The sequence below is a fragment of the Amblyomma maculatum genome, chromosome 11 (genome assembly GCF_055883805.1).
Source record: "Amblyomma maculatum isolate TAMU_Amacu chromosome 11, ASM5588380v1, whole genome shotgun sequence".
Taxonomy (NCBI): domain Eukaryota; kingdom Metazoa; phylum Arthropoda; class Arachnida; order Ixodida; family Ixodidae; genus Amblyomma; species Amblyomma maculatum.
In genome coordinates this window covers 116,003,779-116,018,080 of record NC_139354.1, presented here as the reverse complement: position 1 = coordinate 116,018,080, position 14,302 = coordinate 116,003,779, and the positions used below count along the sequence as shown (strand labels likewise).

General features: G+C 46.4%; 1 protein-coding gene across 4 annotated transcripts in view; it reads right to left on the bottom strand.

Moving 5' to 3' along the window:
- LOC146174789 (putative methyltransferase-like protein 15 homolog) overlaps nt 1-14,302 on the bottom strand; it is a 148,974-nt gene that overhangs the window by 82,275 nt on the left and 52,397 nt on the right. For 3 of the 4 annotated variants that reach the window (XR_014701965.1, XM_084583955.1, XM_084583956.1), the window contains exon 8: nt 11,430-11,667. Coding sequence is in view for 3 of the 4 variants with exons in the window: in XM_084583955.1 (XP_084440081.1) it covers nt 11,452-11,667 (216 nt within the window). In the remaining variant the exon portion in view is untranslated. Of the gene's footprint in view, nt 1-7,433; nt 11,668-14,302 lie in introns of those variants that run through there. The other variant, XM_084583954.1, reaches the window with a different exon arrangement.

Sequence of the window (14,302 nt, the reverse complement as noted above, 5' to 3'; positions counted from 1 at the left end):
GACCGCCGCTAGGCGTTCAGTGGCGCCCCTATAGGCGCTGCGCATGGCGTATAGGCACTTGTCTAAAGCGTGCAAAATCCCGATGTCTGTGATGGTGGTTCCTGTGAGCCAGATCCGTGTGACGTGCCCACCGTGAAGGAAGTGATGAACGCAATCGACGTATTGCGCTGTTTCGTTGGCTCGCGTGACGACGAAGAAGCATTACATGATTTAGCTTCATTGAAGCGCCGTGTTGTGCCTTCGCTCGTGCGGAAACAAGCAGAGATTGTGCAGTTTTTTACTGTAAAATAAATGCCTGTAGGGTGAGTTCACCTTCACTGATATCTGAAGCCTTTCGGTTTCGTTTCTGCATCATTCGTGCGAGCCTTCATACAAAACATGCATGTAACGAAAATTGCGAACTTTTGTCAACTTCATTATATCCAGGTTCAACTGTATTAGCCAACTACAGCCCGGCACTTCCAACGCAAGCTCACGTCAATGCCTCATACACTGCTTTTAGAGCTGTCCTTACCCACACGGCCAATTATGTCCGTCGGACGTCCGGTTAAAGTCCGCACGTCCGGAGCCGGAGCGGGACGACCGCTGGAAGAACGAAACACATCCGAAAACGGATAATCCGAATTGGGACATAAACCGGTAGGAACGAAACACAGCCAAAAACGGACATCCGTTTTGGGGTGTCCGTAGGATTTACGAGGGATCATCTTTCTCGGATCAACATTCAATTATTTCAGAAAAATAGTCCCTCGATACAGACCTCAACAGAACCCGCGCACATCAGTTCATGTGTGGACACTGGTGGGCACTCATTAGTGGAATGGGCTACCAAGGGAATTCCGACCTGAGCGCACTCATTATAACATCAATGTACCTGTAAAAAAAAGCAATAATCCCAGCCAGTCATTGCAATTTATATAAAGTTATCAATGTCGCGTTTTCTCGCGAAAAGCTATCCATTTAAGAAGCTGTCAGGGCAGTTATGCGGTGTTCAGCAGTGCACTGGCCTTTTCGCACCGCTCCTTGGACGCGCTCACAGCGCTGTGATCCTAATTGCTGCATTTATGATATCCCTAACCGCAAAGAAACGTCTTCAGTTCATTAACTTCAATCGCACATGCATTGAGCCAGCGCTTCGAACGCACTACATATTATCCACCTTTTATTCGCCACGTTTGTTTGCATATCATAGATGGCTTCAGCAGCTTCGGCTTGTCTTGACTGGAAGTGTACAAATAATAATAATAATAAACTGCCGTTAAAAAATTGTTTTATTACAAAATGCTGCATAATATTTATTGTGGCACATTTAAATTTTAACTGGAAGTTTTATTTTGGCATAATGGGGTAACATGCCAAATATGCGTTACTGGCGGCTCGGCCAAAGTCTCGGCTAAGCCAGCTTAAGCCTACGCCAGCCATAGCCGCTATCTGCTCAGCACGAATGGCCGTGTTCTCACCGTAGCTTCGCTCGTCGGCGTGCGAGTCACAATCCGGTGCATCTAGCCGTGTCGTGGTAAGTAAACATCTTTTAATGCACCCATCAGGGTTATTAAGTGCTCTTCAATCTGTCTAGTAATTAACAGCGCAAATTTTGGTTTTGGGAGTGGTTCATTTGGTACGAGTGTTCCAACGGTCAACACGGACCGCAAAATGCTTCTGTCGGTTAAACCGCTCGCTTATTCACGCTGAAATTCGACACACGTATAGCATACAACCGTCTGTCTTTATTAATACCAGTTTAGATTATGTACTTGCTTGATTCGACCACAAATCATTCGAAATCCTTCTGCAGAATCGTTGCCGCGGCGACCCATAAGCAGCCAAGCCTCGTTGTCTGGGTGGCCGACCGCCGATGCTGCAGACATATGTTTCAGCTTGATTCTAATCGTATCAGGCAAGTAAATTGCCGAAACTAATATTAAAAACGATACAGTTATGTACTATCTGGCAAATAACAGCCGTATAAGCGAGCGGATTAACCGATAGAAAGATGTTACAATTCGCGTTCAGCGTTACAAGTTGCAACAGTTAGAACGCAGCTCTGGTTAAAATCGCATACGTTCCTACTGTTTGCTCCCAGAGGCACTGCTTTTATATTTTTAGATAGTAGTAATAGTAATCTCATCCCATGATTGTCATTCGCTGTGCAAATGTTTTGCGCGACCAAACAATTTCGAGTTCTCATTGTGGTATTTTGAACTGCATTTTTTCTAGCTGCAGTGAGGAGCCTACACTTGGACTCAAGGGGCACCTCTGAGGCTGTCGCGAAATCGTGGCCGAGGCATTCATCGGAACGGTCAGCTCAACCCGCAAGAGCACATCTGACTAAGCACGTTCTTCTTGATGTATGTACATATCGTGAAATAAAACCTTCATTTCACTTACGACTAGTTCTTTTAATAAAAATAGTGGCCTGCCACTATTTTATAAACAAATGCATGTAAAAACCACGCGGATTTGCTAAGTATGCATGCTACTATGAAACGTCCAAGAATAGTCCGTTTGTCCGCTGGATTAACTGTACATGTTCTGCGGTCTTGCATCGGATGGTCCGTAGGACGTCCGAGCGGTGACTTCGGGACAAAAACCGGACGACCGACGGAGGTCCGAACGTCCGAAGCGGGCGTACCGACGGTCGTCCGTCGGACATCAAATGCCGTGTGGGTACGCAGCAACACGGTGACGAAATACGCATCGTGGAATATGCAAATAAGAAGTGCCCGACTCGCATAGACACAAAATAACAGCTACTATGCATAGACACGTCATCGAGAGAATTGGAAGCGATCGCAGTCCACTGAGCTGTGACCAACAGGTTCCATCCCTGCCTCCAAGGCGTACAGAGCTTCGGAATATACACCTACAACTAGGCCGTGACGCATATCATGTCCAAGAAGAGCCCGCAAAGGTAATTTGCTGTGATACGGAAGATGAAATTCCTTCTCCTACAGACTTGCAGGTGACTTAAACAGGTACTTTAAGGTGCACCACCTAAGTACAGTTCCCACCATGTAGTCCTGCAAGCGCTCGAGGCATTCTTTGGAAGAAAGCGTGATGCTGAAAAGTATGGCACAGTTTGATGAAATCAAACTGAGAGAGGGAGTCGACTTCAATAAGTCAACATATGAATTTGATGGGTTTGTAGTCTGAAAATGCAGGAGAGTGCAAAATAAGGCTATTTTGGCTGGGATTATGCTCTTGTACATCTGTTAACCCCTCTATTTCACAAGTGAGTTCAGCCAAGTTTCACCACTAGAGGTGCACCTCCTGGCATTGCGTTGGCCAAGATTGTTGCAGAATCAGTGCTGCAGCGTGAGCATCACAGTGCCTCAGTTCTGGCTGTTGTCAGTGACAGTGCGGGTAATAACTGATCATTTCGGACACATCTTGGAATACCAGGGAAGTCACAACAGCCTGCGAACAAGATTCCACCTCCTACCTTTGAAGATGAATGTTTCCTTCATTTCTTGTGCGATTTACTGCACATTATTAAGGGCATCAGGAACCATCTCCTGACGCACTCATATGTGAAGGTAATTGAAACATTATTGTACAACTTTTGCCTGATTAATTTTGAAAGAAGCCTGTTGTGTGAAACGTGTCTTTTTTTTGTCAGTTTCTTTAGCACTTTGGCACTAACTGCAACAATTTTAAACACTATGAGCGCCTGTACGATGCTGAAAAGAATAACCACCTCGAGGTCGTCCCAAAACTCACATCCTCTCACATCAAGCCAAGCAAGGTGAAGAAAATGAATGTTAGACTGGCAACGTAGGTACCTTACCAATGCGGTGCTTTTGTTCTTTTTTTGTTGTGTTAAAAGGTTTACAAATGCAAATATATGACTTTCCAGTTACTCAGCAGGAGCGTCGCCACTGGGCTCAAGTTTTACAGGGACCAGTATAAACCAGGCTTTGAGCACAGTGAAGGAACAGAAAAATTCACAATGCAGGTGAACGAACTGCTCGATGTTCTCAATGGCAGGCACCCTACTGCAGGCATCCACAAGAACTTATCGAAAATCGAGGTAACAGGCGTTCTTATGCTTACTGCGGCTCATCAAGGTATAGAGTGAAAGCTCGTTAATTTGACTCCCGTTAATTCGGAAAATCGGATAGTTTGACCTTCACGCCTGGTCCCCACAATTATGTATAGAAGTCTATGGGACGAAACTCGTTAATTCAGACAGATTTGGCCACACATCGGACAATTTGGACAATTTCAGGCAGCTACCGAGGCTCGAAAACAAAACTAAGGAGAGCGCAGCACAATAGCGATACCCAAACGCAGCATTGCCATAGACATTAATTAATCAACTTGGCTCAACTTCTGGCTAGAAGGGCACTTTTCCATGTTTTCTTAATGTGTCTATAAAAGCTAGAAAGGTGTTTCTATCGTCCCGAATGGCCCCCATCTGCAGCATCCCATGTGAAATAGGTTTGGATGCAGCTTGCAGGGGGTGCTGCGTGCAGCAGACGAGCTAGAGATTGCCAGGCGGTGATGCTTGTTACTTTACCACCACCACCTCCATGTCGCTAATGAAAAGTATAAAGAATTTCTGATTGCGCTCTCGGGTGCAACATTACGCTGCACTATTTCTAAAACACGTGCCCCTGAAAAATGGACCATTCCACACCCCCGAACAAATTACCTTCTGCAGTCATCACGCTATACAGTGCCACTGTTACTAAATAAGTTCAATTTATCCACTTTTAGTAACGCTGTACTAACACGCAAAGTTTTACATTCAATGTTTATAGACTGACCTGTGTTTTCTGTTTGCAGTGTAAAATGGTATCGCGTGTAATAAACATAGTAATTTGAGTTTTGCGTCCCTCGTGTTGCAATTATCGGTTTTGTTATAATATTGTGTGCATGTAAACCCTAGTCTTTGTATAACACCTTAATATCACTTACATTTTCACTTCATTTGTTTGTTTTGTAAATTTGTGGTAAAATACCACTGTTTTTTTTTTCCAAATAGCAACAAATATTTTCTATCGATTTTTTTTGTACTGCTGTCACTGTTGCCTGCCACGGCTTCCAGGCCCCGTCAAGCTGTCCCTACAGCTTTTGTCAACATTGTAAAATGTTAAAAGTAAAAGTGAACTAATTAAATTGAATTGAATTTATGCTGTACCGCCAATGCAGCCAGTTTGGCAGCTGGCAGCGATGTTTTCCGTGTGGTGTTTTCCGAGTTCTACGCTGTGTGAAATTTAACCATCCGGCAACGCTACGAGCCAGGCCAGGCTGGCCAAGTAGCCAAGCCTCTCAGTCCGTTCCGTTCCGTTCCGCATGCCATAACTCGCTTTGTTCCGTACACAGTACGCCTGTTCACGATCTGTAGGGCTAGGTCAGCTAGGTTTAACCACAGCGTAGGGCAGTCGGTTCACTTTCTTCGCCGAGTTGGCCAAGTCACCAGTTTCGTGACAGAAAAATTAACGGCGGCGCCGGCAACAGCAACTTGAAGCGAACACGAAAAGTCATCGACCTGGAGCAGAAGGCAGCAATAATTAAGGCTGTTGCGTCAGGCAAGAAATATCAAGTGGCCTGTGAGTTCGGCATCGCGCCGAGCACCCTTTCTACCATCCTCAGCAAGAAAGAAGCCGTCGCTGGCGCTTTTGCACGTGGAGTGAAAGGTAGCCGCAAGAAGCTGCGGCTTCCCGCCTTTGAGGCCGTGGAAGAGGCGCTTTTCAAGTGGTTCTTAAACGCAAGGGCTTCTAATTTGCCCGTGAGTGGGGCATTGCTGCAAAGAAAAGCGAGAGACTTTGCTTGCATCATGGGTCATGACAGTTTTGTTGCAAGCGATGGCTGGCTGCAGCGTTTTAAGGAGCACCGCGATATCGTTGGCAGGGTCATAACTGGCGAGTCCCAGGCCGTCGACACAGAATCTGCAACGGCGTGGGTGAAAGCCAACGTTGGTCCTCTCCTTGAGAAATATGAAGAGAAGGATGTGTTCAACGCTGACGAGACTGCTCTGTTTTATCAAATGTTGCCCCAGAAGACCCTGTCCTTAAAAGGCGAGCTTTGTCGCGGCGGGAAACATAGTAAGGTCCGCATCACTGTGCTTCTTTGTGCGAATATGGACGGTTCCGAGAAATTGCCACCTTTGGTAATAGGAAAAAGTGCGTCGCCACGATGCTTTAAAGGAAAGAGGCGACTTCAGCCGCAGTACCATTCAAACAGGAAGGCCTGGATGACCAGGGAAATTTTTGCTGGTTGGCTACGTGACTGGCACGCGAAGTTGGAGAAGGAGAATCGCAAGATATGCCTTTTCTTGGACAACTGCGCTGTTCACCACACAACTGTGGGGCTAAAAAACATTGAACTTCGGTTCTTGCCCCCGAACTGCACGGCAGTTATACAGCCCCTTGACCAAGGTGTCATAATGTCATTTAAGGCTGGGTACGGGAAGCGGGTTATAGACCGACTTTTGATCAACATGAAGTTGAGCCGCGACACGAAGGTCGATTTGTATATGGCTATAGAGATGCTTCACGCAGCATGGATGGATGTGACAGCCAGCACCATCGCCAACTGCTTTCGACGAGCATCATTTGCTGCCAACGGAAGTAACCACGACAGCGACGACTCAGCAGACGAAATAGCCGCACCCAGTGGTACTGCGGCTGCTGCCACTGCTGCCGCCGCATCAGACGAAGCTGTAGCGTTATGGAAGGAGCTCAATGACGCTGGCGTCGTGTGTGAAGGCGAAACCTTCTGCGACTACGTGGGCGTGGACGCCGACGTTGTGGCAACGGAGCAGCCGCCTGACGACGACTTTGTGCCTTCTGCCCTGGAGCCCGAAGGAAGCGACGATGAAGGTGTCGCTCGGGATAACGACACTCCACCCTCTGCTTGTGATGTACCGACATCGTCCCAGGCGCTGGAAGCAGTGGACCTGCTGCGCCGCTTCTTCGGCGGCCACGAAAACGGAGAAGATGGGCTCCAAATAGCTGCTGCTGCCGAGAAGGCCGTGCTTCGGTTAAGGGGGGAAGCGGGTCTTTACGGCGCAAAATTGAAAAAAAATAGTTTTTTTTATTTTGTCATATATATATTTATGAGGTTCATTTCCATCTGCTGGCGAAGTTTGAAGGCAAAATACCGCATAGTTTTCGAGAAAAATCAAACTAAAGATTCGATCTCGATGAGATTCCTCAGGCAAAACCATCAAAAACGGCGATTTTGCGTGGCTCCGCGTATCGAAACTACCCGCCGTACCGCCGCCATCTTGGTCTCGTTTGAAACGGCAGCCCTTCCGCTTTTTTTCCTGCCAAGAGGAAACTCTCGACGAGGCTTTGAAAATGAAGAAAAACGCCACAAACAAAAGCGGTATGCGACTGTGCTATTGGCCATCGGCCGTCACGTGGCAAAACTAGCGCGTCCCATTGGCTCGCACCGTTTCGACACGGCGCCATTTTGAAAAAGCCAGCCATGCCTAACCCACGGTCGCGGCGTCAGAAATTTCACAGTGCGCATAAATTTGGCAAAAAACGCAAGAAAGGTGCAAGAAGGCTAACTGATGCGTTCCGGCGATCGGCAGCAGCCGCAACGAGCGACGCGGCAGCGGCGGCGACGCCGATAACGGCGATTGCGGCGGCGATACCGATCAGCAAGGCGGCGACATCAGAAGCTGCAGATGCTGGCGCACAGCAGCACCGAATAAGGATTGATACCACATTCCTGATAACTTCCGATCAGCAGCGACTGCAGCAACAGGCCGACGAAAGAGTTGCAGGTTTGTCGGCGATCTCCGCGAGACAGCGTATGCTGCAGGAACTTGTACCCGCGTGCAACGACGCCAGCCCGTCGGCGTCCGCAGCGACGTACACGATCGTTGACTTGACAGTGATCAACCGTTTGCTTGAAAGCGCTGCGTGCCGAGGATGCGAGGGTTCCATCTCCATCGCCAGGGATGACCGGGAATATGGCGCCGCGGTCAAATTGCGCCTCGACTGCGATGTCTGTGGTTCCATAGGAAATGAATGGAGCTCTCGCCGTGTTGCAGGAATGGCGAAATGCAACCCTTTTGAAATCAACATTCTTGCTGCTCGCGCTGTACAGAGTACAGGAAATGGCCATGCAGCATTAAATGATATTTTTTCTACAATGGGAATCTCTCACAGGGGGCCTGCACCACAAGACATATCAAAACCATTTGAAGGCTAAAATAAACCCTGCAGCGATGAAAGCAGCTGACACTGTGCTTTCAAAATGTGCCACAGTGATAAAGGACCTCTACAAAGAACTCTCCTTTGGAAATCCGGGGAACATAGCAGTATGTTTCGATGGAAGCTGGATGACGAGAGGGCACTTGTCCCATATTAGTGTGGGAACTGTTATTGAACTGGTCTCAGGGTATGTGCTAGATTTCATAGTCCTCTCAAATTTCTGTGCTGGCTGCAAGCGTGCTCCCTCAGAAGATGACCCCAGCTACGCCGTCTGGAAAAAGGGGCATGTCTGCCAGAAAAATACTGACAGCAAATCTGGCCAGATGGAAGTGGAGGCTGCTGTCACACTCTTCCAGCGATCACTTTCACGGCACAACCTGCGCTACACAACAATGTTGTGTGACGGGGATAGCAGGTCCTTCCGTGCCATTCAGGAAGCACAAGTATATGGCTTTATGCCCGTGGAAAAGGAGGACTGCATTAATCATGTAAAGAAGCGGATGGGTACTGCACTTCGCAGTCTTGTGCAGAAGCGGACGACAGAAGGCAGAAGTCTTGGCGGGAGAGGAAAATTAACAGCAGACATGATTGCAAAGCTCAGTGATTATTATAGCTGGGCTTTAAAGTCTAATGTTGGTGACATTGATGCCATGCATAAGGCTGTCAAGGCGACTTATTACCATGTCACATCCCCACAGGAACAGCCAAACCACAGCCTATGCCCAACTGGCATCAACTCTTGGTGCACACATAATGCTGCAGTTGCAAGAGGGAAACCTCTGCCCAAACACCGCTATAATCTCCCAGACCATGTGAGTAGGGCACTTCTACCTGTGTATGAGCGCCTAAGCGACAAGGCACTATTGAGCCGGTGCCACAGGGGCAAGACTCAAAATGCGAATGAAGCTTTGCACTCGGTGATATGGTCCCTTATGCCGAAGGAGAAGCATGCATCTCTTATTGCTGTAGAAACAGCAGTAGCTGAGGCGGTCATACGCTTCAATTCTGGAATAAGAGAGGCTTCAGGGCGTATCCTTCAAGAGCTGCAAGTTACACAAAACAGCAAGAGTATCCAGAGGGCAAAGGAGAAGGACACGCTCCGTATTGCAGCCTCAGAGCGCAAACATGCAGCCTCGGCTGATTTTCAGCATGCTGCAAAACGACGGCAGCAAGGAAAGGACGACCCAGATTATGCTCCTGGATCTTACTGAGCTGATTAATTCAGAATAAATACGTTTTTATCAGCCAGAAAAGTGGTAAAAGCATTGCATTTAGTTTTTCACCATTTTCTTAGTTCAAGTTTTTCTGCCGCTTCATACCATTGCCGTGAACTTTTCTCTGGTTCTATGCAAGCGATTTTGCTCATTCTTCTTTTGTTTTGTAGCTGAATGCTGGATGTTTGCAATAAGATGAAAGAGTTACACCTCACATAAATGCAAATAATATAAAAATTCGCATATCCTATTTCTAATCTTGTCCATTTTTGAACTGTAACTTCAAACATGCATAACTTCTGATGTAGAAGACATAGAATGGTAAAGTTAGTCTTATTGATTTATTTTCTTCTCCAGAAGCCATTGATATTATATATACTGACATATGTGCAACAGATTTCTTTCCAATATTCCGGCAAAATTTCAAAGATTATGTACTTAAAAACTGCATAAACAGTGAAAAATTTGCTGAATCTAAATAAAAGGTACATATTTGAAATCAGCATAAAAAACTGCATATGCACAGTAATTTTCATCACCATAACTGCAATATTAACAATTCTTTATCTAAGACCCTCTTCCCCCCTTAAGAAAGACACAGCAGCGAAGCATCACGGATTTTTTTGCTCCGTCGACATGAAAGGTTGGCGCCATCGACATGAAAGGCAATAAAATCTGTACTTATGTGTTTGATTCTAGTTCTTGCTGTATGCGATACAGGCAAGAACAATAGCTCTTGCCGCGGACGCAGCCACTCGGCCGCAGCGGGAAGCTGATACCTCAGCTACGGCTTACTTGCAGTAAGTGCACCCTCGTATGCAATATTTAATTGCATAATTATTAGTTAGTGGCTATAACGAACTAATGCTTATAACGAAAAAATTCAGCGCCCTTTCGAATTCGTTATAACGAGATTTAAGTGTACCCTCTACAAGAGAGTCCTTAAGGTATTTGAATAAATAAATATGCCTATTATTCCCTCACGTTTAACCAAACTATACCCCCTGAGTCAGCTGCTTGTTTTTCCTTTATATATTCTATAGGCATGGCTGAACACAGCAGCTCTGAGGAATTCTAGAGGTGGCCGCAAGTGCTTCAAGATGGCAGAAGAGCAACCAGTCAAAAATATGTTTACAGAAAGGAAATTTTTATGAATTTTTCGTTTTAAGCAACAGAACAGGCTAAAGCTGCTAAGAATGTACTGATTCCTTTTGAGGTTTTCCTGAGGATATCTTGAAGCCGGACATAAGTACTTTTTGAATATCCTTTGAGGATCATTTGAGGATGTCTCATGGATAAAGATTGTCCTAAAAAAACATCCTGAGTATGTCCTCAGGATATTTCAGTGTTGTCTGGGAAGAGCTCTTAGAGATGCAGAAAACCGGACTGCCCATGTAGCCGTCACTCATTCCACACTCGTAAGTTTTTCAGAGATACTGCATCCATTTTCTGTCTTCAGCCTGCTCAGATGCCACTTGCCATCCATACTACCATATACATCGCGACAGCCTGCACTGATGACCAACAGTGGCATCGTTCCCAAATGGCACTGTAACTGGAATTATCGGTACACCACCCTTATCACATCCTCCAAGAAACAGTTACTCATGCAAAGTTGTGCAAAGTCGTGCTGCACTTGCATGTACAGTCATGAGCAATATGACAGGAACAAACTTTTTGCACAAAATTGAGGCTATTCTCACTATTTCTCTAATAAACATGAAGACAACTTTTGGATATAATGCATCCAGAGGAAAACTGTTTAAAAAACTGAAAAAAAGGCTATGCTTGTCGCACATAATTATAGAGTAATCAAGAAATCAATGCTCAGACTTTGTTCCCTCTCATAGTGCTCATGACTGCGCGTATTTGGCAGGAAAAGGGGCAAACGTATACTCTGAATGACTAAAATGGGCCAAAGAATCCCACGAGGAACATGATGACAGTTTGTTGCAAAAGTATCACTTTTCACCTCATCCGGCACCAGACGACTGCAACACAACACTGAAGTCTAAGCGACGACTTGTCAAACACTGCTTACTTAGAGGGCGCGGTCCCTCCTTTCAGGCATCGAGAGACGACCTTTGGGCAACGCGTAGCTTGGCTGAGCGACTGCGAGGGTTTCGTTCCACCTCGGCGAAAGAAGGCAGCTGCAGCTGCCCTAGGGGCTGCCAGTGGCGCTTCCTCTCGACCACCATCTCCTCCTCGCTGTGCCATACAGATGCGTTGCGGTGCCGCTGGGAAATAGACTGCACCACCGGATCATTGGCGTCCACGCCCTGTGCACAGGACAGTAAGGGTTACGGGACTGCCCAGGAGCAGCAATGGGCAGCAGCCCCCTTTCACCTCTGCATCATCTCCTAAGGAACACTGAGGTTGGCCTCAAGCATAAACACTAGACAAGCATTGAATTTTTGTTTTGGAATTTTCGGAATCATAAAAATTTGGTTCGGCTTACTGGATTTAACGTCCCAAAGTGATTGAGGCTATGAGAGACGCGGTAGTGGAGGACTCCAGAAATTTCGACCGCCTAGGTTTCTTTACAGCACACTGACATCGCACAGCGCAAGGGCGCCTTGCCTTTCGCCTCCATCGAAAAGCAGTCACTGTGGCCAGGATTAGATTCGGTATCCCTGGGCACAGTAGTCGCGCGCCCTAACCACTGCACCACCGCAGTGGGGTGAATCATAAATATTGGGTGCAAATCAAATGATGACAAATTTTTACACATCGTTCCAAATATCAGTACAGTACAGGCAGTTTGAACTGAAGAGAAATACTTTCCATAAAGCACTGCTATGAAAAGAAACAACCCACTATTTTCAAAACGATGGAGTAGAGTAAAGTTGACTTAGGAGCAATGTGAAGCAATTCAATGCCCAATCTGGAGAGGCATTCATTTTCTGGATTTCTTAGGTTGCCAAACAGGGTGGAAAAGGTTTAATGCAAAAAGTACTACACCACTGAAAGTAGATAAGAACCTTTAAGGTGCACTAACATCGCAAAGCACGTGAACATCTTTGGGTTTCACCTTCATACAGGTACAGTTGAATCACGATGCAGTTGAACGTTGTTATAACAAAGTTAATACCCCGGTCAGACGAGCAAGTTCAGTGACACTTTCAACGAGTGCACTCGCGTTTAGTGTCATTCGCATCGTGTCACACGATGAACTTTAATGCTTTAATGACACTTACTGCCGAACACACTTGGCGTGAAGTGAGTTTGGCGAACTCACTACACTTTGTCCGGCAGGCAAATGTGTAGTCTCGACAGCAGGGCAGTGACATATCACTCATACATTTTTTGAGAATTACAATGTTTTGAAATGTTTATCGTAATTTCATGAGCGTTTCTATCAATAGGCAAAAGATTTAAGCTGTCACCAACTGAAAACGATGCGTACACATTAATAGCTACCCTCGCTCTCAGTGCTTGCGCTAAGGCGAAGGCGTTCGTCTGTTGCTGCACTTCGATGATATGCGGTATCTCAAGCTGCATCAACGAAGTTGGAGTTATACGTAACCCAATCTCTAGAAAGTCGTCACTTGACAGGCAGCATTTCGCTCAAGCGCCGGCCGGAGACACCACCACTTTTCCTCCCGCAAGCCGACAGCGTCAAGCCAGCACCTTTACGGCGCTACCCCGCTATCACCGGCATCAGAAAAGTGTGCGAGAATTTGTTTTTCCCGTAAATAGTAAATCCTGGAGTAAAGCAATGTCAGTAATTAATCCTTCTTGGGGATCTTTGACCTATACCGAGTCGCTAGTAGGTGTAATTGCTGCGACACAAGCAAATTTCTGCTCACAACTTCATAGCCATTGTCGCCGGCGGCGCGGCGCAGCTCACCCTTGCAGTACACGTATACGCTAAGTCGTCGTCAATTTGAATTGCACTGACTCTTATTATGAACAGACAGCAAGGTTGACAATAAGGCAGTGCCACGAGTGAGCCATATATCCTATTAAGCTGGCCATACGAAAGCGCCGCCCACTGATACATCGATGCGAAACAAACTATAGGTCTAGCGACGACCACGGAGGAGCGCACGGCCAAGCGCTACTTGCACCGCGCACTCTGCCGTTCACGGGCACTCGCGGGCGGTACTACAGCTTAAGGCTAGTAGCATCCGGTGCTGTGAACGCTGCGAACTTCTCGCCTACTTTCGTGATGCTGCGGAAACCGGACTTTTTTCGACGTGTACAACGGCAAGCAAACGCTGTGAAGACGTAACATGCCCGTGCGACATCGCGATGTTTTTTTTTAGTCAAATCCATGTACTCAAATGCACAAATAAACTGAATAATAGCTTGGGGTCATTGTGCTTGCAATACAATCGAATTTTAAGGTATTTCCGTGAAAACTAATTAATTTGCACGTAGGGCTACAGCATCCGCATGGGCACTGCCGTCATTTCAAAATGACACTAGATTTTGCCGTGTGACTGCGAGCACCGAAAGTGTCATTCTTCCTAAGTAAGTGCACTTCGTGAAAGTGTCACTAAACTTGCCCATGTGACTGGGGTATAACACTGTTAGACATTTGTTTTCAAGATTTCCGAAGCCGCTAACTAACGAAGTCAATACAAGTTTAGCTGCTAGCCATTGAAAGTCTTTTGCGAAATTCCTCAGGTCTTCTCTGAGCAACAGACTTTGGCAACGGCTTTTAGACAGGGCTTGCATTGCTGGATTCAAGACATTTTACACCTTCAGCCAAGAGTCTAATAACAGCCTTCACTGCAAAGTAGATGGAAACACTTGCTGTAGTGCAAATTTCAGCGGCAGTTGGGTGCAATATTTTGATGCCAACTTGCAGTGTACAGTGACATCTGCACATATGCCGCTACGCTCTGGTGAAGAGCTCTTGCTGACAGTGCCAGAGCAAATGTATGCAATGACTATTGTGCACCTTGT